Source organism: Papilio xuthus, unplaced genomic scaffold (assembly GCF_000836235.2).
Source record: "Papilio xuthus unplaced genomic scaffold, Pxut_1.1 DF826961.1, whole genome shotgun sequence".
Lineage (NCBI taxonomy): Eukaryota > Metazoa > Arthropoda > Insecta > Lepidoptera > Papilionidae > Papilio > Papilio xuthus.
Window position 1 is genome coordinate 1,774,821 of NW_013531688.1, and position 23,789 is coordinate 1,798,609.

Sequence of the window (23,789 nt, forward strand, 5' to 3'; positions counted from 1 at the left end):
AAAATTCGATATTTTTTTCTGTCAGATGATATTATTATTTAAATTGCTTACGCCATTTATTTTAAACAAGGCCAGTTTTAACATATCCGGGGCCCTGGGCAAGATTTTTGCGGCTACTTTTTTGGTCTCGAGATTAACCTTCCAAAGATAAAGTTTCTTAGAGAATTGGTGCCTCCGAGGTCCCTTATGCCCGTAGCCCTAGGTAGTCGCCCCACTTAACCGCCCAGGGCGTTAGCCTTTTAAAACCTAATTAAATCCAACATTTCAATCTACCTTCAACTGTATGTGCTTCAATAGCCAAGCTGAGTGTCTCCTGTAAAGACCTAGCTTTTGCGACGTCGTTCCTTTCCACCGCGTCCAGTATATCCTGAGCTAATCTCGGGAACAAGTTCCAAGTGGTGCCAATACTGGACTTTATGCCCAATAAAGCTGCTGGCGCGATCAACTATGGGTACGATAAATAATTGTAAATATCATAAAAAAATGTTTTAAATAATTTTTTGATTAATTTAGGTTCAGTCAGTCAAGTCACCGCATGCACAGATTAAACGGATTTGCTTTGTCTTTTGATGCGGCTGCACAGATAATGTAAGCAGCGATATGTCAAATCATACAAAGCAAACTAAAATCCATTGCGGGCTGGTGTCTGTCGCGGTACAACGGTCGCGTACCGCTACTATGAAAAGTTTATTTAAAATTTAACGGTTTTCTAATTTTCTATTGAATATAAAAAATATATATTATAGTTAAAGACAGACAGTTTCAAATTATTCTTACAGTATCAGCTCCTAGGAACATTTCCTGGTCATTCTTGAGAGCTCTCAAGACTTGAGCGCCTTCGCTTAAGTCGTTTGACGTGAATTTAATGCCCTTGAAATTAGGAATACGATTTGTTGCTTTTGTAACAAACGCTGGCATGTTGACTGTAGAAATAAGAAACACTTTTTTAATATATTAATTCCTTTTTACCATTTTTTCAATTGTTGTTTTTAGGGTTACTTACCTCATAGGAAAAAAACGGAACCCTTATAGGATCACTTTGTTGTCCGTCACGATGTTTTCCTTCACCGTACGATGCAAACGTGAAGACATAAAAACTTTAATTCAGTGTTTGTGTGCGTGACTGTGTGTGTGGGTATTTAAACGTCACTGTGACGTCACTTGCGTTATACTCACTTTCCACTTTACTCATGCTCGGTATATGGTAGTAAAGTACGGGCAGGTTGGGCGCAGCATTGGCCACCAGCTCCACGTAATCCACCAAAGTGTCTACACTGTCCGGTTTGAAGTACAACTCAGGTAGAGTTAGAAGCGAATCTGCTCCTACTTTCTGGCAATATGAAGCCTAAAAACACTATTTGTTAATGAAAAAAACCGATTTACGGATGGAATTTGAGACCAATATCTTTGTGTAAAACATAATGTTATATGTTTGAACAAATCAGAAACCCACGCATTATTATTGACTCACAGGGGAAGAATACGGTATCGGCAGGTAAAAAAAAACAGGATTATCTACGAAAGTAAATTTTGTAGGACTTAATTTCTAGGAATATGTTTAAGAATTATTACAAATAATTTATTTAAAATTGTCTGCGTCAAACTTGACACCTGGCCGAGGGGCGCGGGGGCGCCGTTCACTCAACTTCAAGCACTCACTCTTTCATTCCATACATTCTCACATTCTCGCACTCACTCGCACACTTGTCGCATCACCAGTGTACCTTTTCTAATTAAACGCGAATCTAACATTTCCAACAGTTTTTTTTTTATTTTCTTGTTCTGTACTGAACAAAAATAAATAGGTGTGTTAAGAGAACGAATGAATTATCATGTACGATATGAGCGGAAATTATATAATTGATAACACTATAATGTTAAACTTCAACTGATAAGAAATTGTTCTTGTGACCTTCAAATTCATCAACATCTTATATCAGGCAATATGCAAATATCTTATCGACTTTTAACCAACATACTTTTCATATTTATCCAAACTTTATGGGGACTCAGATCACACTAGAGGCTACTTTCAAGTATGAACGGGGCATTAAGTTGTTGACTTGTGTATCCGAGCCTGCATAAAGTTTGAATCTTATAATACCTAATTTACTGCGTTAGGGCAGCGACCCAAAGTACATCTCCGATATTAAAAACCACCAAAGTACACATGTTAGTTTTTCTAAAAGATAGTCCTTACCAAATCCAATACGTCTGACAATGGGGCACCACCAACTTGCACTTGTATATGCAGATCAGTGGTCTTAGCTACCTTCACCCAGGCGTCTATTACTTTCTTCCTGTCTCCAACACTTAGAGACATATGCTCACCAGTTGTGCCACCAACTTAATAGAAAATTAAGTATTTTAGTACTAATATACACTACTCTATACATGGACAGGCTATATTAGTCCTCCGGAGGCCTAATTTAGTCCTCTTTCCCTTCCCACCCTTTTTCTTAGAAGGAAAGGATGGGAAGTGGAAGTGGACTTTCCGGATGAGAGGATGCATGGGAAGGGAAAATATTTTCTTTCTGTGCATCCTCTCCTCCGTCGATTAAAGGTAGGCAACGCATATGCGATTGCGTATGTCTATGGGCAACGGTCACTTCGCTATTTCAGCGATTTCGGGTGGCCGCTCGCTCGTTTGCCACCTTTTGATATAATATATATATATATATATATATATATATATATTATTTTGTATTTATATGTTATTTTGTGTCTATTCGATTGTTGAGGTTGGTAGCGGAGGTGAGGATTCGATCTAATACGAATGGCTGTTACGAACTTCAATGGTAGAGTTTAAGTCGGAAATACAATATACATCTTACTAATATTATAAATGCGAATATTTAAATGGATGGATGTTTGTTTGTAGGTAACCACAGAACGGCTGAACGGATCCGGACGAAATTTGGATTAGACGTAGAACATAGTCTGGAATAACATATAACCTACTAATTAAGTTTTTTTAAATTCCGCGCGGACAGAATCGCGGGCGACAGTTAGTATTGCAATATACAAAGATTTAAAATGAGTTAAGGTTTAGAATTTAGGTTCTGACGAAAAAAAATATAAAAAAATATTGACGACAAGTGAGTCTATGCGTGTAGCTTATGTTATATTTATATAAAAAGGTTTTGTTAGGAATAATTTACCAAGGACAGATTTGATGCCAGCATTTGCTAGGTATTTAGCATATTCAGGTATCACTGAATAATTTATTGTGTGGTCATCATTAAGTGGTGTGAACACTGGTGGCATTAATCCTCGAGCGTTAAAGATTACCTGAAAAAATAAAAAGTTTCATACTAATATTTATGCGAAGGATTAGATTGTTGGATGAAGGTTTGTTACTTTGGTAGCGACGCCAAAACGGTTAAGTCGATCTGGATGAAATTTTGCACAGATAATTAAAAACAAGAGACAACACACTATTCTTTTTTAATCCACGAATGTATAGTTTTATCAATCTCAGGTACTAAATAAATGAAATAGTTTTAATACAAATAAATTAACCTTACCATTTTCGTGACTTATAAAGTATCGAGACACACTAACAATCTGACGGTCGTCGTTGTTATGTCGTTCGAAAGCAATAGTAATGCTGATATGAAACTGTTATCTCATAATAAACGTATCAAATATAACATTGATAGCAACTGTATTTTAATAACAAAACAAAATATCTTTGTTTAAATATTTATAACATACTAGCTGTCGCCCGCGACTCCCTTCGCGAGGTATTAAAAACAAACTGTCTTTTTTTTTTTAAAATTTTGTCGATGGTGGGTAATTTGAAAGAAAGGCGAATACTATGGTAAGTTTATGTGCATAGGTAATCTTCAAATCAATATCAATTATATTTCAATTATTTATTTACTTGTATATTTACTTTGATCAATATAATCATAGGTTTTAAAATGACATGGATACAATTTACTGGTATTTTTGGTTTTAAAATTACTTATGTTTGTAACTTTCTCTTATTGTTTTCTACGCTTTGGATCTTTTGGAAATAAATTAGTCCCAATAATATTACACTCTGGAGAACAACACTTTATCACTATATCACTAATGTATATTACATGTAGGCTTTTTTTTACTATACACCTAATTTCTAATTATCTCAAAACTATAATATAGTTTGTAAACATATAAACAACCCATTGTTATTGTACATTTGACAGAGCTCAATAGTTAGAAAAGGGTCTAATGACAATTTTTTGACACTGACAGGAAGGCACCATAGAATAAAGAAACTAAAATGCTTTAAAAAAAATTAAGGCGGGACAATATCAAAGACGTTTAACTAGTGCCTTTTTGAGAATAATGAAAAAAATTTTTTTTATGTGGCTACGGCCCCTTATTGATCTTCTTCTATACCAGTATTCCATACAAACATGGCTTTTTTAAATTTCGGGATAAAATTTTCATTGACAACACTCTAACTCTAACTTCACTGTGGTCACATACTCTTTGGTCCTGAGATTCAGTCAGCTGTGTTTATGATTTCTGCTAAATTATATCGAGGCTTGGTAGTAAATTGGCAGAATCGAGTTAATTTCCAAAGAAATATACTTTTATTGATTTAAAATGACGAAAATAGTAAGTGAACTAAGTATGAACGATCTTAATATAAAGTTCTTTGAAATAATGCAAAACGAGAATAATGCAGAGGAAGCGGCCAGTTTTATTTTTGATAGTGTTTGTGACGATGTTACTTTGGGTTTTGTGTTTGAGTTTCATCACGGTCTTAAGACTGGTCTAACAGATTTAATTGAGGGAGAAAAAGAGGAAGATGACAGCTTTAAAATAGTGAATTCACCAGAATGCGATGTCTTTGGCCTATCTGTATTAAAAAAGACCCAGGATACAAACTGTGTTTGCCCAAACTGCGATCGACCTGTTTCCGCGACAAGGTTCGCACCTCATTTAGAAAAATGCATGGGTAAGTTAAAAAATCATTGGCACTAATTTTAATAGTATAACCAAATAATGAGGTAATTGATTATTGAATATTTTGCGTTCTTAAAACTATTTCCAACGCAGAACATACAATCCTTTTCATTTAATTTAGTTAGTTAATTTAACTTAACAGCTAAATACCATTCAATTTCATATTAATATTGTCATAACAATTTTGGTGTTCTCAATTGTGGAATGGGTAGAAACCAAAAAGTGCATCTTTTTTTTTTAAATGATAATAAAACCATTTTGTTTCTATCAGGTATGGGTCGCAACAGTTCCCGTATTGCATCACGCCGAATAGCATCAAACAGCCGAGAGCCTACATCATATGCTGGACTCCTGAGTGATGATGAAGATGATGCGGACTGGGCTGGTGGCTCACTACACACTGAAAGAAGAAAGCGTAGGATCAAGAACAACAATAGTAGAAAACCAGCAAAAGTTCACAAGTCAGTTGCATTGTGTTTCTTTCATATAACATAACAGAGTTATACATAGTTAAACCCAGATAAGCAAGAGTTGATGAAACTGCAATATTTCGCTTGTTTTATAGAGATTCTCTAATTGGAGTTTCTTGGACATAGAGGTTATCTGTCAGGACTAGACAATGACTCTATTTTTTTTACCGAAGATTAGGCTGTATTTATTATGAAGCATTGTCACATTTTTCACATGATATACCATTTACTAAGGTGGAATAATGTTTTCATATAAATATATTTCAGTTTAGTTATAGGTTAGAAAATTGTCTAGAAGTTTATTACTGCTATTGTTTTTCATGTACTTTTGAGCTTGAATTTTAATGGTCATTGTTTAGGTTGAATTTTATTTCAGCTTCCTCCAAAGTATTAAACCTAAAACTGTTTATTACACTTTTTCGTTACGTAATATTTTGATCATATAACTTTAATATTGAATTTGCCAACAGAAATAACAGTAGCAGAACCAACAATGGTACCACAAACTGTGATTCCAACGACGGTGGTGCAACCTATGAAACAATGTCAGCTAACGAGAAGAAAAATCTCCTACTTCAGATATGCGGTGTTGTTTCCGAACATACAAAGAAACTGTGTACCAGGTAGTCCTAGAATAATAATCCAAACTTGTTTATCTTCAACAATACTTTTTGCATGGAAAATAAATTACTATTTTCTATATATCTTACTTCTTACTAATATTATGCCAATGTTTAGATCAGTGGTTCCCAAACTTATTTTGTCTACTGCCAACTTTGAGAATAAATACTTTTTTAGCGCCCCCATTTTTTCACATATTTAAAAACCACTATAACTTCAAATTAATAAATTATTGTGACCTATATATGTATATTAACGGAGAATTCTAAACGAAACTTATACTATAACGCTCAACTTGAGACCTGCAGCGCCCACAAGGGGGCGTTATCGCCCACTTTGGGAAAGACTTGTTTAGATGGATAGATGTTTGTTTGAAGGTATCTCCAGGACGGCTGATTGGATCTTGATGAAATCTGGCATGCATATAGAACATAGTCTGGAAGAACACTCCTTATTATGTTTTTTATATTTCCGACCGGACGAAGTCGCGGGCTTCATCTAGTTTTTATTTTTAATTCAATTCTCCAGGTCGACACGTTGCCCACAACACACAGAGGAACAACGACGAGCTTTACGCAACAGCGTTCTGGAACCTTCCACACCGGAGTCACAAACTATGGGATTGACAGCTGATGATGCAGGTTCCCCTCCAGACTCTAGCCCATCTTCTTCTTGTTCCTCGTCTAGCCGTAAGCGTGACAGGCACCGCGCGCCGCCTAAACTCAAAGGTAAGCGCGAAAGGAATATATCACCTAATAGCAGGGATTAAAGTCCACAATGCTTTGTACTGACAAAGGGACGTGCAGGTAAAATGGTATATCATTTTGAAAGTTTATTATATTTCAAAAATTTTGTCATACATATGTTCAACATACAACATATAACCCGCACTTGTACAGCGTGGTTGACTATGGCCTAGTCTCCCCTAACTTAGGGTAAGCTCTGGGCCCCTCAGTGGGGGCGTATAGTGAGCTGATGAAGATGTTCAACAACAAAAAATGTTTATTTTGTTATTTAATGATATGCATAAATAATTTTTTTTTTGTTAAACATATCGGCTTTGACTTAATTTCTTGAAATTTTTATCCTTTTGTATTTAAGTGTGCATATAAAAAATTACATAAATACTGTCGCCCGCGACTCCGTCCGCGCGGGATTAAAAATAGATGTTGGCCGATTCTCAGACCTTCTCAATATGCTCACAAAATTTCATGAGAATCGGTCAAGCCGTCTCGGAGGAGTATGGGAACGAAAATTGTGACACGAGAATTTTATATATAAAAGATGAAAAAAAAATCAATTTAATGTTTTAAATATTGTGTAAGATTCTCTTATGACTATATTATATACATCAAGTATATAGTTTTAAAATATTTCTAGGTTATATACTGATGATGCTTTCCTGTTTATAAAAAGATGTGCCATATTTATGGTTGAAATTCTTTAATCGACTGTTTCATTGTAATTTTACTGCCAGAATCCTACTTAATGTGTCTATGGTTTACAAATAACATTACAAATATAAAATGCTTTGACAGTAAATGTCACTATACGATATAACTAATATTATAACCTTAAAATTAATAAGAACGTATTTATAAACACGGTTATTTTGTAATTACCAGTAAAAATGTAGAATACATATAAGATCTTAAATTATATAGTTAACTAGCTGTGCCCGCGACTTCGTCCGTGTGAAATTCTGTCTTTGGGTAGCATTTTACTTATTTAGGCTACTTATTTCACTCATAAAACATTCATAGAACCATAGACCACGTCAAAAATGACGATACTTCCATATAAATTTCCAAACCCCTTTTTCGCGTTAATAAGCAGCCTATGTCCTTCATCAGGCAATAGACCAATAAATAAGTTTTTGTAGGAAAATATTCGTTTTGAATATTTTTTTATTTCTTAAATATTTAATAAATAAAAAAATATGTATTTAATATTAGTATTGATAACAAGTAACGTTTTTTTTGTAATTATAAAATAACCTTGTATATTCCTATGTGATGTTTCCTTGGCTTTATATGTAATAGAAGTTAGAATGTCGTGTTAACTGACTGATATTGTAAATATGAATTAAGAATTTCGAATAAATGCAAAAAAAAATGTTGAAGCAGTTTTATTTGCTTTACTCCTGTATTTAATTATAACAAAATATTCATTATTTTGTCGTTTTTTATATCAACTAGCGAGCGGTCACCTGAAATCGCTGAAATAGCGAAGTGACCGTTACCCATAGACATACGCAATTGCATATGCGTTACCTACTTTTAATCGATGGAGGAGAGGATGCACAGAAAGTTAAATGCTTGATGTTTTTTTTCTGGCAAAGGAAACCGATTAGGGACAAATAAAACAACACAAAAAAGAATAAACCATTATTTTATTGGCATAATAGTAATAATGAAAAAAAATATTTACATTTAAAATAGTATAGATATCACATAAAACACGCCGTCGAAATGTCTGTATAAAGCGAAACAGTGACCTTGATTTATGTAAGTACATATAAAAAATGTTTCAAAACGTTCATCGGAATGACACGCATTTTTACTTGCTTTTTTTTCTACAAACCTCATAGAAATTGAAGGCGCTAAAACAGCATTTGCCAAAAATTTTACTACTTTTTTATATACTAATAGTTTGTACCAACATTTTTATATAATGACTTCTGAAAGCTACGAACTAAAGCCTCTAGTCCACTGCGAGCGAGGCGAACCCAGTTTTAATAAAAACCTATGAAGTCGTATTTTTAAATAGTATTTCCCGTTGGACCAATCCCAATAGCACGTTTTACCATTGGGCCTTTGTTTCGTTTTGGTTCGCTTTCGCCCCTTTTTTAGGTAAATGCCTAAAGAAGTCATCATGTAAGTTGACTTTTAAAACTAATCGCCGTAAATACTAATTTCGAAACTCACAAAATGGCCGTCAGTTTGTGCATTGCCTTTTTATTACACTATATTTTCTAATTAAAATGAAGCACATATTGTAGGTGTGAAAACCGTACCAGAAAAATAAAAATGTTGCCAGTAAAAAATAATTATGTGTAATTTTATAGTAATGCGAGCTTAATCTCGCATTTCTTGGTAAAGTCAATAAACTTAAGTTTTTTAAAAAATGCAAGTTTTTTTTTATTAAATGACGAACGAAGAAACATTTTGGAGTTGAGTGTTGCCATAAAAGATATAGTGGCGACATCTAGTTAATTTTTCTTTATTTTTCTGGTCGGTTTTCAGTCATCAAATAGGAACCTAATATTTTAGTCTGTTAATTAACATTTTTTATATTGCTATTTCAGTACTAATTTATGTTTTGCCGTAAAATTGTATATTTTTCTACTTAGTAAGAACAAGAATTTATTAGCTTACAAAATGCTAGGCCTGGTTAATTCAATAATGTTTATATCATAAATATAAATAAGATGAATAATTCAATTTTTCAAATTCCAAAATAACTACAATTTCAAACTCACATAAATACTCATGAAATCACTGTAAAAATATTTAAAAAACGAAATCTTTTTAACGACAAACGTTTTAATTAAATTTGTTAAAAAAAATATCGATAGAAAAAACATGATATAATCCAGTTTATGTTAAGTATTTAAAACGATTTCAATGTCACACAGATAGACACGAAATAAAGGCTGAAATTTTTTTTAAGACATTTTTTGATTATATTTTTAGTTCCAAATTCAAAAGACAAACAAAAACTTTTACTCAAAATATTTGATGTATTCATTTTATTTCACTTTATTCGTGTATACCATTTCTGAATATTATAAAATAGTGTAATAACCTTCATATATAGTAAATAAAATATACGTAATTATAATATATATTTGTTCCAAAATTTATTTATTGACTTGGAACATATTATATTTTTCAGAGCTGAGAGTCTGTGTGGTACTATCGGGGAATTTAGCGGTGTTTCACTTAAAAAATTTGAAAGTTTTTTAAGACAACGCGGACACAATAACCAATAGAACGCTTATGTCTGTACGAAAAAGTTCAGTGGTACACGAGTATCCGTTGGTTTCTGAGACTAAAATCTCTGTATAAAACATATTGTCATCCCAGTCATTATCTTTGAAAGAGTTAATATATTTTAAACTGTGATTTTGGTGTCCAGAAGTTCACGGTAATTGCTATTATGACGCTGTTTGTACAATTCACTGCTACCTAATTGGTTATTCAAGGGGCGTAGTATCTCATTTCAAGAAACAAGGGTTTTTATTTTTAAGTTGAACACCGCGAAGTGCCCTGACTGTACTTTAAGCACTAATTTGTAAAACCCATCTACTCAATTAATACTAAATGAAATACTGTAAAATTAAGTATTTCGATTTAAATACGTGAAGAATTACACTACATTCTTAGGATTTTTACTCTTGTGAGGTAACACTTTCAATGCTCCCAAGATTTTTATATGCAAGTGTGTTGGTACCATTATCCTAAGAAACAGTTTTTTATTATTTTGGTATTTAAAGTAAAATATTAAATATTTTGGAATATCTAAATAATCAATATAGATTTCTTGAATGTTTCACATGATTTTTTTTAAACAATTACAAATATAAATTGAGAAAACTTTTACGCAAATAGAAAACGAAAGAATGTAATCCACCCTTAAAATATTAAAACACATAAAATGTAAATAAACATATAGAAAAAAGTTGCTGGAATAACGACAAGTACACAGTTCAAGATATTACCAAACAATTAAAAAAATTTCACGCTACAGTCAAAGAAATTAATTCGCTACCCACTTAGAATTGAAAAACAGCAAACTGTCACAATAACCTGAGAACTATTGACCACTTATAATACGTATTGTCTTTTCATAAATTTCTTTTGTAGGCTTCTCATAAATATGTAGGCACAATATTTGAAACCCACTGTACAATTTATAATGTAAAGACGAATTCAATGGAAATGAAAAAAAATATTTAACATATTTTTACACTGACAAAGTCATTGTCTATGGATTCTTGGATCTTGAAAAGTTTCATTTAAATTGCTGTCACGAAAATGGTCATTTTCAATAAATTGATTACAGCATTGTAAAGGTAAAATTGTGTAAATACGTTTCATACAATTTCTCATATCCATTAAATTTGAATATACATTGCAAATGACAAGATTACGTTGTTACAAAGAATATTTTAAATAAAATGGGTAGGGAATAAACGTCCTCGACTGTAAAGTCTAGTTTGTGATGTATTGCGATAGTTATCCAGCAGAGCTATAGTAAAGTGATACAATTGTCTAGTACAGGAAGCGGTGCGCTGTGACGTCACGTGCTGTGTTATTCCGCCCTGATGATAGACTCCCGTCCTTGTCCTACACCGATGTATTTCACTGAAATAAATAAAAAAACGATTTAAAACATTGTTAAGACTATATTACTACGTATAAATGGAACACCGCGAAGTGTCTTGACTGTACATTATACATTAATTTGTTCAAAACTCGTCTATTCAATTAATACTGCAATTTATTAATTAACATATACTAATTTATAAAGAGGAAATATTTGATTGTTTGTTTGCATTGAATGGGGTCAAAAACTACTGAACCTATTTGAAAAATTTTAACACTGTTGAGTAGCTCGCTTATCAGCTCACTATACCTCCACCCCCACCACCAAGGGGCTCGGAGCCTACTAAATCAAGGATGTTGAAAAGCTATTATAAGGCTAAACACATAAAAAAACACTAACCCCTATTAGTCGGATAGAATGTAGTTATCAGTATCTTAATTCTTCTACTACAAATAAAAAAATATTCCGACAAAAAAAACTTGCCCGTTCCAGTCGTTCTCTAAGTTGGAGTTAATAAAAAAGAATGTTACCCGGGATCTGTAGGAAGTCTTCAATAGTTTTAACATATTGCCTCGCCTGCTCCGGTAAGTTTTCCATTTGCCGGACATCCTCGATCTTGCAATCCCAACCTGGCAGTGTGATATAATCCACCTGGAAATTTATTCAATATGTAAATATTAATTTACATGCAGAAAAAAGTAGCCTATATGTCCGTGTATAGCCGTGGACATATTCCAGCTACATTCTCATCAAAGTCAGGTCAAAATCGTTCAAACCTTTCCGAAGATCACCCGGTAAAATCCGGAAAATTTAAAAAATTGGTTTTTGCTATCAGCAACGCAAATACATAAATTCCTTTTATTTTTATGTATAGATAATTTCACATATAAAATTACATGTTTTCATATGTGAAATTATCAGAAGCACCATCTGCTCCACTCAAAAAAAAATGTATTTTAGCTTCCTCAATGAATATTAAAGAATTATGACGCTACACATATATTACATGTATAAACCGTTAATTAAGTTGGCACGTCAGGTAGAAGAGTACATTTATTACATACGTGCCAAACCGGATAATAAAATTTGAACAAACCTCAACATTGCTGAGTTCATGCATAGAGGAGGGGAAGTAGTGTAACTTTTTCCCGTCCAGCTTATACGCGACACCGATCTTCATCTCCTTTAGTGTATCCAAGATGTCCAGCTTCGTCAGACATATACTGTAGAGAAGATAATATTTATTGAAACAAGGACCATTTAAAGATATATCGGTCAAAAATATACAGTCAGGGCAATTCGCGGTGTTACATTTATACAAAAATTGCCTTGTTATATAACCAAGTATGTAGTGAGTTGCGCAAACAAGAGAATAATAGTAAAAATCAATTAGTCTTGTACCACTAACATAGTTAAAAGCTACTTCCTATTAGTAATTGTTTCCATGTCTTCGCAATACTTAAGAAACGTTCCATAGACTGTAACATTTAAAGTGGTATACCACCAAATGCCCCGATAGTACCATGAGTTTCCAAAAATATTTTTAATTCCAAACTTTGACGTTTACAATTTTTAAACCAAAGAAATTAACACCACATAATACAGTTACGAGCAAAAAAAAACAAAAAGAGTACTAACGAAGTGTATCCGTTGACCATGGCGGTGTACTTGACTACGACGAGGTCGAGCCAGCCGCAGCGCCGCACTCGCCGCGTCGTCACCCCCACCTCGTGCCCGCGCTCCTGCAGCAGCTTACCTGTCTCCTGCACATCACATTTATACAACATGGATATTTCCCCTTTAGCGTCTCTTTCCTGCCAAATCAAATTCCCCTACCCAAACCTTCCTTATGAGAATACAATGGAAAGGGGAAGTCTAGTCAACTCATCAAACGAAATCAGGAATTATTTCCACTAAAGGCTTGCCTTCTATATACGCTCTTCTTGAAGACTGAATTGAAATTGGCTAGATCTTGCTTCAGACTGTAACATTCCTAGATTTATTACAATGTACTAACATCGTGCAGCTCTGTGGGGAAGGGTCCGTCGCCGACGCGCGTCGTGTACGCCTTGACGACGCCAATCACGTCACCGATGACGTTCGGCGGCAACCCCAGCCCGGTACACACGCCTCCGATACTGCAGTTTGATGACGTCACGTACGGATATGTACCTGAGACAAATACATTTATACATAAGTAAGCTATTATATTATTCATTTTCAATTTTAAAAATTATCGATAAAATTAGATTTTGTACTTGCTGTAACATATTTAAAGAAATCCGGCTCGAAGGACCAACATTTTTTTAATTGTAGTATACGGCAGTGACACATAATATAACTTATTATAGTCTTAAAGAAAAGGAATAGGAACAGAGGAATATCTTACGAATAATATAAATGTGAATATTTGTATGGATGTTTGTTTGAAGATATCTCCAGAACATCTGCATGGATCACGCTGAAATTTGGCATACATATAGACCATAGTCTGTAAGAACACATAGGCTACTAAGTTTTTTTTTATTCCCTACGGAAGGAGTCGCGGTCGCCAGCTAGTATACATACCAAAATCAATATCCAACATGGCGGCATTAGCTCCCTCCACCAACACTTTCTTGCCAAGCTTTATCTCCCTGTGGAGGTAGGCGACAGTGTCTTTCACCAGGGGACGGATTCTGTCCGCGTACTCTCTGTATCTTGCCAATTCACTCTCTATGTCCACTTCTAATGCTGGGAACATTCGCTTGTAGCCCGCAGCTAGAGTACGGAATCTGTACAAAATCATTAAATAAAAGAAAATATCGTGTCTTTTATTGGAATTAGTAATTTAAATTTATGTTTATAATATAATTTCTTTAAAAATATAAAAAAAAACTTGACAACCACCATTTTTTTTTAACAATTTTGACAAACCCTTTAGGATTGTTCCCTTAATTTTATTAAACTTTAATACTGTAAATCTCATTTTTTTAAATTACTTATCCCCTTATTTACTTACTTTTCCTCAAATACAGAAAAATCACCCAGAAGATCTCCGATTCTGACGCCATTACGAGTCGCCTTCGACGAGTAAGTCGGGCCGATGCCTTTCTTGGTAGTGCCTAGTGAATTCTTGCCTTTTTCTGCCTCTTGCAGACCATCCGCCTGAAGGAAAATGTGATTAATATTAGAAATGGAAGAATATATAGGCTATTAATTAAGTTAATACCAGGCGGACGGACAACATCTAGTCAATTGATAGAGTAAACTCTTTAAGAAATTTATTAGCGAGCATAAAACCTCTTTCAATGATTTAACCTTGAAATCTTATAACCATAATCTATAGTGAGTCACGTATTAACAACGATGACGTAAGTGGTTGCAAACATCGCGCTATTTCCAAACAAAATAGATAAATATATCTGTTTTGTGTTATTACAATAACTACCGCACTCAGTCATTAATGAGAACTTTAGCGTAGATTTCCCGTACTAAAACTACACTGACATTACAATTACTGACGCACTCAAGACTTGGCTGAACTTGGTCCTTCGAGCCGGATATCAATCATCATACCTGTTGATGTAAATCAAACACGATGTGTGCTCTGTCAGATACGATAAGGCGTTCCTGCCATCCTTGCATGCCTTTCAGCTCGTTCTTCTTTAACTCTTCGAACAGCCCCGGAATGTGGATGACCACGCCATTACCTGTAAACAATGACCACTGAATAGCCGACGGTGAAAAGTTTAAAATTAAACAGTAATTAAAGTTATACATAAGGTGCCGCGATAATGTCTAACGATAAAAATTAGACCTGCAAATCTGCTCTGAACCCATTCAAAAGATCGTCACATAGACTTGAACCGTTAAGCTGTAGCACAACAACCAAATTGGTAGGCAACAACTCATCGCAATGTACTAATTATGTGAACTGACGAGCCCAAAACTGCCTGGTGACTTGCAGTTCGTATCACAAAAACTCAAACAAAACAAAAAAAGAGCTGATCAGTGACCCGGTTCACTGATCTGCTCCACACAAGTGAATCGTGATTTGACCTGCAGGTACTCAATCTTAATTGAATTACCCATGACTCATAAAAATTACAAATAGTCGAATAGCACGCGGCATAATTAACTGCCATCATCAGATCGCCGTCGCCTCTTCAACATTAAAAACTACTCATTTATAAAATATCTAAATTAAACTTTTATCTTATATATAACATTCTCGTGTCACAATTTTCGTTCCCATACTCCTCCGAAACGGCATGACCGATTCTCATGAAATTTTGTGAGCATATTGAATAGGTCTGAGAATCGGCCAACATCTATTTTTAATCCCGCGCGGACGGAGTCGCGGGCGACAGCTCGTTAATTTATAAATGCAAATATTTAGATGGATGGATGTTAGAAGGTATCTCCGGAACGGCTCAACAGACCGTGATGAAATTTGGCACAGTGGTAGAACATAGTCTGGAAAACAACATAGGCTTTTTCCATTCTTTTTTTTATTTTTAACTAGTGTAGACATATAAATATTAAAAAGTAATGGAACATCAAGCAGATACATCCATTAAAATATACATTGAACTCGAACACTGACTCACGACAATATCAAGGTAATCGCGTAAAATGAATGAATAACAAGACCTTATCTACCCTCTGTAATATACATATATCAACTCAAACATATTGGTTATATAAAAGTCGATGTGAATTCAACAAAAACCTACTTACAAAGGACACAATTACAAAAACTAATCTCTAAAGCCTTCCTGACGAATATAGTCGCTAAGCTGCTTTACGTACTACACTGTCATAGAGGTTCGTATAGCGCATCGCCGATATTTCCAGCTGTCATTGTCAAAGACGGCTTGAGACCTATTTGTAGAGATCGGGAGACAAGCCGCTGCAACTTTTTAAGTAACGAAGCAAATCTATACAGTCGATATGTAATCACTACGTCTGTACTGACCAAAGACGCTTCGCGTCGACGATTCAATGTTGTGTACGGAGGACGCGCCACGCGATTCTCGACGTTTCGATTTACGTTGTTGTGTACGAAGGACCTTAGTGATAGCGATAGAAAAACCCAAGATTTATCGCAAATTTGATGTCATTTAAAACTAACCAGTTACAATTTAACCTACAGTTCATAACTGTTTTAAAGAAGCAGATTTTCTTTTTTTCAATACCGCAAGAAACGCAGAGACAATTATAAACAAACGAACAGTCATTTAGAATAATAAACCATTGCCTTGAATATTTTTTTGAAACAATCGTTATTAGCAACCGTACCTTATTGTACAGGGTACGACGTAGATATTTATTTCAATGTTCCCCTAATAATTTTTACTGCAAAACATTAAGCTGCATGCAAAATGATTTATCAGTAATGAAATTGTATTTACATTTAGAGCACGATATAAATAGGTTGCTCGGTCCTAATACGGCTTGTTACTGCACGCGAGGCAATTAGTAATTAATGTCATGAATAGAAATAATTACAATTCATTAAACAAAAAGAAAAGTTTTGTCCCGTGTGGCCTTATTTAGTCCTCTTTCCCTTCCTATCTTTTATCTTATAAGGAAAGGATAGAAAGTGGAAGTGGATTTCCCGGACGAGAGAAAAGGGAAAATATTTTCATTCTGTGCATCTTCTTCTCCGTCGATTAAAGGTAGGTAACGCATATGCAATTGCGTATGTCTACGGGCAGCGGTCACTTGGCTATTTCAGCGATTCCATGTGACACTCGCTCGTTTGCCACCTTATGATATAAATATATATATATATATATATATATATATATATATATATATCTCTGTACTTTTTTCAATACGTCTATTTTTGTGCTAGACATCCCAATTATATGGGTTCAGATCATCATCAGAAAAAAAAACGCTTGAAAAGAAAGTTGAGATAGCAACTTCCGCTGTATGGCATCACCTTTACACTTACAAGACAGTCTTTCTCTACTCCAAGATACGCGATAAGAAAATATCAAAATTATATGGAAAGAACTATATAAACTAGCAGTCGCCCGCGACATCGTTCGTGCCGGTGCTTTATTAAGAAAAAAACTTAATTAGTAGCTTCGTGTTCTTCCAAGCTTTACTTTACATCTATGTCAAATTGCAGCGAGATCCATGCAGCCGTTCTAGAGATAACTTCTAACATACATCCATCCATCCAAACTTTTTAACAAGCCATAGCGTCTTAAATATACAAACTATAAAAACGTTTGGCTCAACTAATGTTTTTAACGAGTCGTCACGAGTAACACGCCCCTCTTCAATGCCTAGGTCTTATTTATTTTTATCCTATACATTATTAGAACTGCTTGTAAATTTCATTGAGAGTATATACAATGTTATACGTTTTCGCACATCTTGTGTAACGAATGATGCAATCTTTTGGCGCCAAATCAAGGATAGAGGGCGTTATCGGTCAAAGTAAACTCACTATCAATTTCCCGAAATAAAAATGTAAGTAAAAGAACTCCAATAAAATTGTTTTAAATAGAAATAAAACTTTATAGAAATTTAACAAAAAATTGTCTCACTTATAATAAACTACCTGTCGCCCGCGACTCTGACCGCGTGGATATATAAAAAACTTAATTAGTGTAGCCTACCTATCCATCTATCCATATCACATCAATCTAAACATTCGCATTTATAATATTAGTAAGTTAAATAAAAAGCAGCTCTTCAAGGCATAAATTCGAAAAAAAAAAGAATAAATAGTATCCTATGTCCGTCTCCTGCCTCTAAGCTACCTCCTCGCCAATATTCAGACATATCGGTAAAGCCGTTCTTGAGTTATAAATAGTGTAACTAACACGACTTTCTTTTATATATATAGATTTCTGAGATCTCTCTTATGTCAAAGATAATGAGAGGGATGACGATATGTTTCATACAGGAATTCCGGTCTCAGACACCAATATTTTTTGAACTAGTAAAAAACATGGCGATAAATTTCTAGACAATGTGTTTATTTTATAATATTAATAAAATACACATGTCACCTAAAGGGGGCTGAAAAGAATATTCGTAAAGGGGGTTGAAAATAAACGAACAGAATACAAGTTTATATTTCAAAATACAAACCCAACTAGTAACCTATTTGTGATATCTCTCCATCTAAAAAGAACAAATACAGGCAAAGACGTAAAAGTTCAAGGTGGTTAACGTAATCCCTAATAAGGTCAGCTCTGCAGTGTAACCTAACTTTTTGGCGTTAGATCAAATGAGTATTATTCTGCAACATCGCATGTTATGTGCCGCATCGCAATCGTTTATCAGAATCTTCGTAATATTATAATCTTACTAATATGAATGCGAATATTTGGATGGATTGATGTTTGATTGAAGGTATCTCCGAAACGGCGGCATGAATAAACTTACATAAAAACGGCTAAACACTCACGTATATTCGTCCAGGAGCCCATCAGGGGCCCTTAATGAGGATGAGTGGGACTGGTATTATTTCGCGGGCCGCGTTCGAAATTAGTCGGTGCCGCCACCGGATCAACATACGTGAGTGTTTAGCCGTTTTTATATAAGTTTATTATGATGCATAATGCATGAATATCGCTGAAATTTGACATAGATGTAGAACATGGTCTGGAAGAAAACATAGGCCACTAATTATTTTTTAACTGCACGGACGGAGTCACAGGCAACAGCTAGTGAGGCTGTAATCGATATAATCTCTATTAAAGAACTTGTCTGCATATTCGGTATTAAGAGAAAAAATATGTGAGCGAGTTTGATTAGAACTCCTTTTAACTAAGTTTGATTTCATCTCTTACTTATTTGATATTGGCTAATGTCACAAACATTGGTGTCAGGCCCACAGAAAACTTTATTACGACGACTTCAAAAAAGATTCTCCATCCTGTATGTTTTTTGTTTTTTTTTCCTCGTACAATTTATTATTGTTTCGATTGTGTTGAGGAGTAACACAAAGCTGTCAACGTCCGAAAGCAATTACACGCCAATCAGTTTCGCTGCCAACAGTACCGATTCAAACCAGTTTACATTGACACTTGCAATACATCCAATCAACTGATGCTCTGATATATCCAAGCAAATATATTTTCAACACTCCAGACAAATATCACCAGTATACATTGATCTACGGGGCTTTACAAAGTGCATTCGCTCCGAAGCCTTTCCATAAAGAACTTCAAAAAATTTATAGAACTGACATTAACTTTAGATAAGTCACGTGACTGTCACGCGTCAGTTCCATACATTTTTGAAGTTCGCTATGGAATTGCTTCGGAGCGAATGCACTTTGCCTAGCTCTGTTCGTTAACGTTATATTAAAGTTTCCACTACTTTCGCCTATGTAAATATATGTATTATAATAAAATTCTTCAGTAATCTAAAGCCGGATACTTCGTTCCGTAAAAAACTATAGGTTTGGGTTCTTCATCTTACTAATATTATAAATGCGAATGTGTAGATGGTTATTTGTGATTGCATATCTTCAGAACGGCTAAATGTGACACACAGAAGACAGGCGTGAAGTGGAAGCAATTCCGCGTTTCGTCTGATGAGTGTGCGTCTCGGAGGCCTTATTTAGTCCTTCCCACCCTTTTTCTTGTAAGGAAAGGATGGGAAGTGGAAGTGGACTTTCCGGATGAGAGGATGCATGGAAAGAGAAAATATTTTCTTTCTGTGCATCCTTTCCTCCGTCGATTAAAGATAGGCAACGTTTATGCAATTGCGTAAGTCTATGGGCAACGGTCACTTCGCTATTTTAGCGATTTCAGGTGGCCGCTCGCTCGTTTGCCACCTTATGATATAAAAAAAAAATGTATCTGACTCAAATTTAGCACCGAGAACATATAGATAATTTTTTTAGTTCCCTACAGACGTTGTCGCGGGCGACAGCTAGTAACCATAAAATGCACTCACCTATCACAGATATACACTTCGTATTGATGATACCACTGGGCAGGAGATGGAAGTCAAACTCCTTGCCATCCACCACCACGGTGTGACCAGCATTGTTACCGCCCTGGGAAAAAATTAAAAAGTTTTAAATTATCACCCATCAACATTGAGAAATCACAGAGGCTGCGTTAGGGTTGGGCGACCGCCCTGGGCGTCGGGCATAAGGCCTTTTTAAAGATAAATATAACAGGTTGTCATGTGATTATTTTCGACAGTAACTCACGATTAGTAGTCGATTCAAACTTTTAACATCATTTTTAAAAAACAAACAATTTACCGTGAGTTGCTGACGTCAAATACCGTGTATAACACATATTGTCTTTGGTAAAGGAAAATTTTAAACAGAGATTTTTGGTCTCGGAAACCCACAGTAACTGTTTACTCAACAGTTATCACAAAACAATCTGTCACAGTGTTGCAATCGTATAAATCCTCATTTACTTACACGTGTTTGATATGACTACATTACAATGTTTTATTTTGCGAAACAAACTAGCTAAATACATTCGCCACTGTTAGAACGTTTGGCTTTTGATTTTCGTATATTAAAACACATCGCAATCACAAAAACTTAAAAGTAAACGACACTAATTATAATAAAAATATATATATAAAAAAAACTTAAATGTATCACAGCTGTCGCTCGCGACTCCGTCCGCACGGGATTAAAAAAAAACTTAATTAGTAGCCTATGTGTTCTTCAGGCAGACGTTTTGGAGATACATACCATCATTCAAACATCCATCCATCTATCAAAAATATTAGTAAGAATCAAGATTAATACTATCCCAATTATTGTTATGCGATATCCTATAAGAATTCTATGATTTTAATCATAAAAATAAAGGCAAATATTATCTTAGCATGAATTCTTTATAAACCAACATTTCATAGACAATTTATAAAAACAATTATTTATTTCAGAACCTATCAATACAAGGCTAAACAGTTTTCTATTTCGTAATATCAAATTAAGAGTAATAAATTACTCTTTGTTGGACAATGTTGCAAGAATCGTAGTATACTAAAAACCGTTATGAAAGCAACCTTGCTTTTGTTATTCGTCAACGGAAAATTGGACCAGGCGTGATTATACAGAAACTAGAAATCAATACAGTTATTATAAATATATCAATGCTAATAAAATTAAGCTATTAGGTATTCTTTCCCAATTTAGAACTTGTGAAGTTCTGTCCGATTTCCGTCACATACCTATAAAAATCCTGGGTAGGCAATAACTGGGTATGTTACCCTATTAACTGTAGTATAAGAATTAAAAGTTAATATCGTATTTATCAGCTACCTTGCTTAAATAAATGTACATACGTAAATTGATAATCAAAAAACACATTTACATGGCGGGATTCGAACACAAGACATGCAGATTGCAAATCAAGTGTTTCACCCCTGAGTGACTATAGTATTATTGTTCAGTAGAATTTGCGGGGATTCCCCGTACAATATATATATGGACCGGACCATGTTATGGGTTAGCTAATTTAACTGACCATTGTTGTTAAGTTCGGGGAATTCCAGTACGAAGCAAGTATTAGTTATGGGTATTGGATATATGGTGATATGAATAAATTAAATTAGTCTAATTACCAGAAAAAGTGACTTTTATCGATAACAGTACTGTAAGAAATTGAGCAGACAACATTTTTTACTAATTAACCCACACAGAGGACAGGTAAAGTGGATGTTGGTTATTATAGCTTTCATATCAAACAAGTAGACTATGTGCAATCACATGATGTGTTCGACCTCTTAAACATTACAAAGTAAACTTCAATACAATATTTCCGTATGAAACATTTTATGGATATTCTTATCAACTCTCAAGGCTCTACATATCTTGAGTTATAAACAATCGTGTAAGACAATCAAGATAAAAGTATTACAACATCGCATACAGTTTGCAAAATTTTCAACAAAGAATGTTAAATAATCTCTTAACAAAGTTATTTTATCCTCATAAATTTATTTCAACTGGGTATGCACTCTATATAGGTTTATTAATACATAAAATAACCAGTTCCGGCCAGTAAATGCAAGTTCAATTGATGACTAATTAACATAAATATTATGATATAACAAGCATAAAGCTGTTACATCCAGATATGTATGATATATTACTCACACATACAATCATTGCGTTGCATCTTTAAACTACATATATGTAAATTAATACTTGCATTAGTGTTAGTTATCTTTGTACCATTTTTAAGGGAATTGTGCAGATTTTGAAATTCGAAACAATTTTTTTTCCAATTAATAAAACTTTAACTATGAATTATGGTTGGATTTTGAGTAACAAGCAACATAGTAAGTTATAAAAGTAGCAGTAGTTAGACTTTAAACCGAAATAACATTGGTCGAATAAAATTAAGCTTATGAGAAATCTTATTTGAAACCGTTAGGAGTAAGTTAATCTCATAGTACATTAATTAAGCAGTTTCTAATTCCTTATTTAATATTTATACTAGCAACACATATACTAATATAGTAAATTTTCGTAAATTTATAACAAAATATACCAATGCCAAGTTAGAAAGTCATAGTAGATTTTATAATTAGATATAGCTCCAGCCAACAAAAAAAGCTTATTTGTATATACGAGACGCCGCCAGTAACCATGACAATAAATGCCCAAGACCTTGGCAGTTATCCACAACTACAGGCAACTTCAAAGCGTTATTTACGACGACCAATCGATGTCCGTCACATGACTTGAAAAAAAAATGATCTTGCATCTCTTGCGAGAATATGCATGAATAATGTTACGTAAGTGATTTAAAACGTACAATGCTTACGCAATTTCCCGCTTAAACTCCCCGCAATTATAAGAAAAATAATACAAAAACATAGTTCGCATGTTTCCAAACAAAATGGCAAGATGCCAAGCGTGCTTTCATTTACTATCAATATCAAACTGAACAACTGAGGATTTAAAAAAAAAAATTCTTAGAGAAGGGAAAATATTACAATAAAAACAAACACTATTGATATTGTAATATAACCTCAATATTTGGTCAACAATGTATATTTTTTTGTATTTACAAAAACTATTTATACGTTGTGAAAATTATATCTATTCTTATTATTACTTTTGTATTAATTTTTAATATTAAGTAATACATATTTACCTGGCAGCGACACACGATGTCAGAATTTACAGCCAGTAAATCCACCACTTTTCCTTTACCTTCATCACCCCACTGAGCACCCAGCACTACAGTCACTTTATTCTTATTTTCCATCATAAACTTTTTGAAGCAGGGAAGCTCCCCGTTAACTTGGGGTTGCTTCGAATTTGTAGTCGAAGCCATTATTTTCAGGAGTGCAAAAATTCGAAAATTTATACAAACTAGCGAGACATGCGCGCGCAGAAACCGAACGTATAATTATTTCAAAGATTACAAAAAGTTAAAGAAGAGGATCATAGACAAT

General features: G+C 34.2%; 3 protein-coding genes across 3 annotated transcripts; 1 reads left to right on the forward strand and 2 right to left on the reverse strand.

Annotated features, from left to right (window-relative positions):
- Positions 1 to 235: 235 nt before the first annotated feature.
- On the reverse strand, positions 236 to 3,677 carry LOC106120309 (N-acetylneuraminate lyase-like). Its single transcript, XM_013315621.1, has 6 exons — positions 3,528 to 3,677; positions 3,162 to 3,291; positions 2,201 to 2,346; positions 1,177 to 1,345; positions 778 to 923; positions 236 to 445 (listed from the first exon to the last, which is right to left on the reverse strand). The coding sequence occupies exons 1-6, from the start codon at positions 3,528 to 3,530 to the stop codon at positions 251 to 253; spliced, it is 789 nt and encodes a 262-aa protein (XP_013171075.1). The 5' UTR covers positions 3,531 to 3,677; the 3' UTR covers positions 236 to 250.
- An 807-nt stretch (positions 3,678 to 4,484) lies between these two features.
- Sgf11 (SAGA associated factor 11kDa) lies at positions 4,485 to 6,987 on the forward strand. Its single transcript, XM_013315141.1, has 4 exons — positions 4,485 to 4,954; positions 5,234 to 5,423; positions 5,903 to 6,055; positions 6,582 to 6,987. Exons 1-4 carry the CDS (start codon positions 4,600 to 4,602, stop codon positions 6,820 to 6,822), a joined length of 939 nt encoding a protein of 312 aa, XP_013170595.1. The 5' UTR covers positions 4,485 to 4,599; the 3' UTR covers positions 6,823 to 6,987.
- A 4,098-nt stretch (positions 6,988 to 11,085) lies between these two features.
- Adss (adenylosuccinate synthetase) lies at positions 11,086 to 23,743 on the reverse strand. The gene is made up of 10 exons (XM_013315520.1): positions 23,486 to 23,743; positions 20,301 to 20,403; positions 14,943 to 15,076; positions 14,386 to 14,531; positions 13,953 to 14,158; positions 13,402 to 13,556; positions 13,023 to 13,147; positions 12,481 to 12,607; positions 11,915 to 12,035; positions 11,086 to 11,422 (listed from the first exon to the last, which is right to left on the reverse strand). The coding sequence occupies exons 1-10, from the start codon at positions 23,666 to 23,668 to the stop codon at positions 11,370 to 11,372; spliced, it is 1,353 nt and encodes a 450-aa protein (XP_013170974.1). The 5' UTR covers positions 23,669 to 23,743; the 3' UTR covers positions 11,086 to 11,369.
- Positions 23,744 to 23,789: the final 46 nt, after the last annotated feature.

What these genes read in the sequence shown, in the direction of transcription:
- LOC106120309 (XM_013315621.1), bottom strand. An exon ending in TGTCAGACGTATTGGATTTG is followed by an intron (nt 1,346 to 2,200) that starts GTAAGGACTATC and finishes TAGTGTTTTTAG; the next exon opens with GCTTCATATTGCCAGAAAGT. An exon ending in GAGCATGAGTAAAGTGGAAA is followed by an intron (nt 924 to 1,176) that starts GTGAGTATAACG and finishes TTATTTCTACAG; the next exon opens with TCAACATGCCAGCGTTTGTT.
- Sgf11 (XM_013315141.1), top strand. Translation starts at nt 4,600, where the DNA reads ATGACGAAAATAGTAAGTGAACTAAGTATGAACGATCTTAATATAAAG. An exon ending in TCATTTAGAAAAATGCATGG is followed by an intron (nt 4,955 to 5,233) that starts GTAAGTTAAAAA and finishes TGTTTCTATCAG; the next exon opens with GTATGGGTCGCAACAGTTCC. An exon ending in ACAAAGAAACTGTGTACCAG is followed by an intron (nt 6,056 to 6,581) that starts GTAGTCCTAGAA and finishes TCAATTCTCCAG; the next exon opens with GTCGACACGTTGCCCACAAC.
- Adss (XM_013315520.1), bottom strand. Translation starts at nt 23,668, where the DNA reads ATGGCTTCGACTACAAATTCGAAGCAACCCCAAGTTAACGGGGAGCTT. An exon ending in TCCCCACAGAGCTGCACGAT is followed by an intron (nt 13,148 to 13,401) that starts GTTAGTACATTG and finishes TGTGATGTGCAG; the next exon opens with GAGACAGGTAAGCTGCTGCA. An exon ending in ATGAACTCAGCAATGTTGAG is followed by an intron (nt 12,036 to 12,480) that starts GTTTGTTCAAAT and finishes ATAAATTTCCAG; the next exon opens with GTGGATTATATCACACTGCC.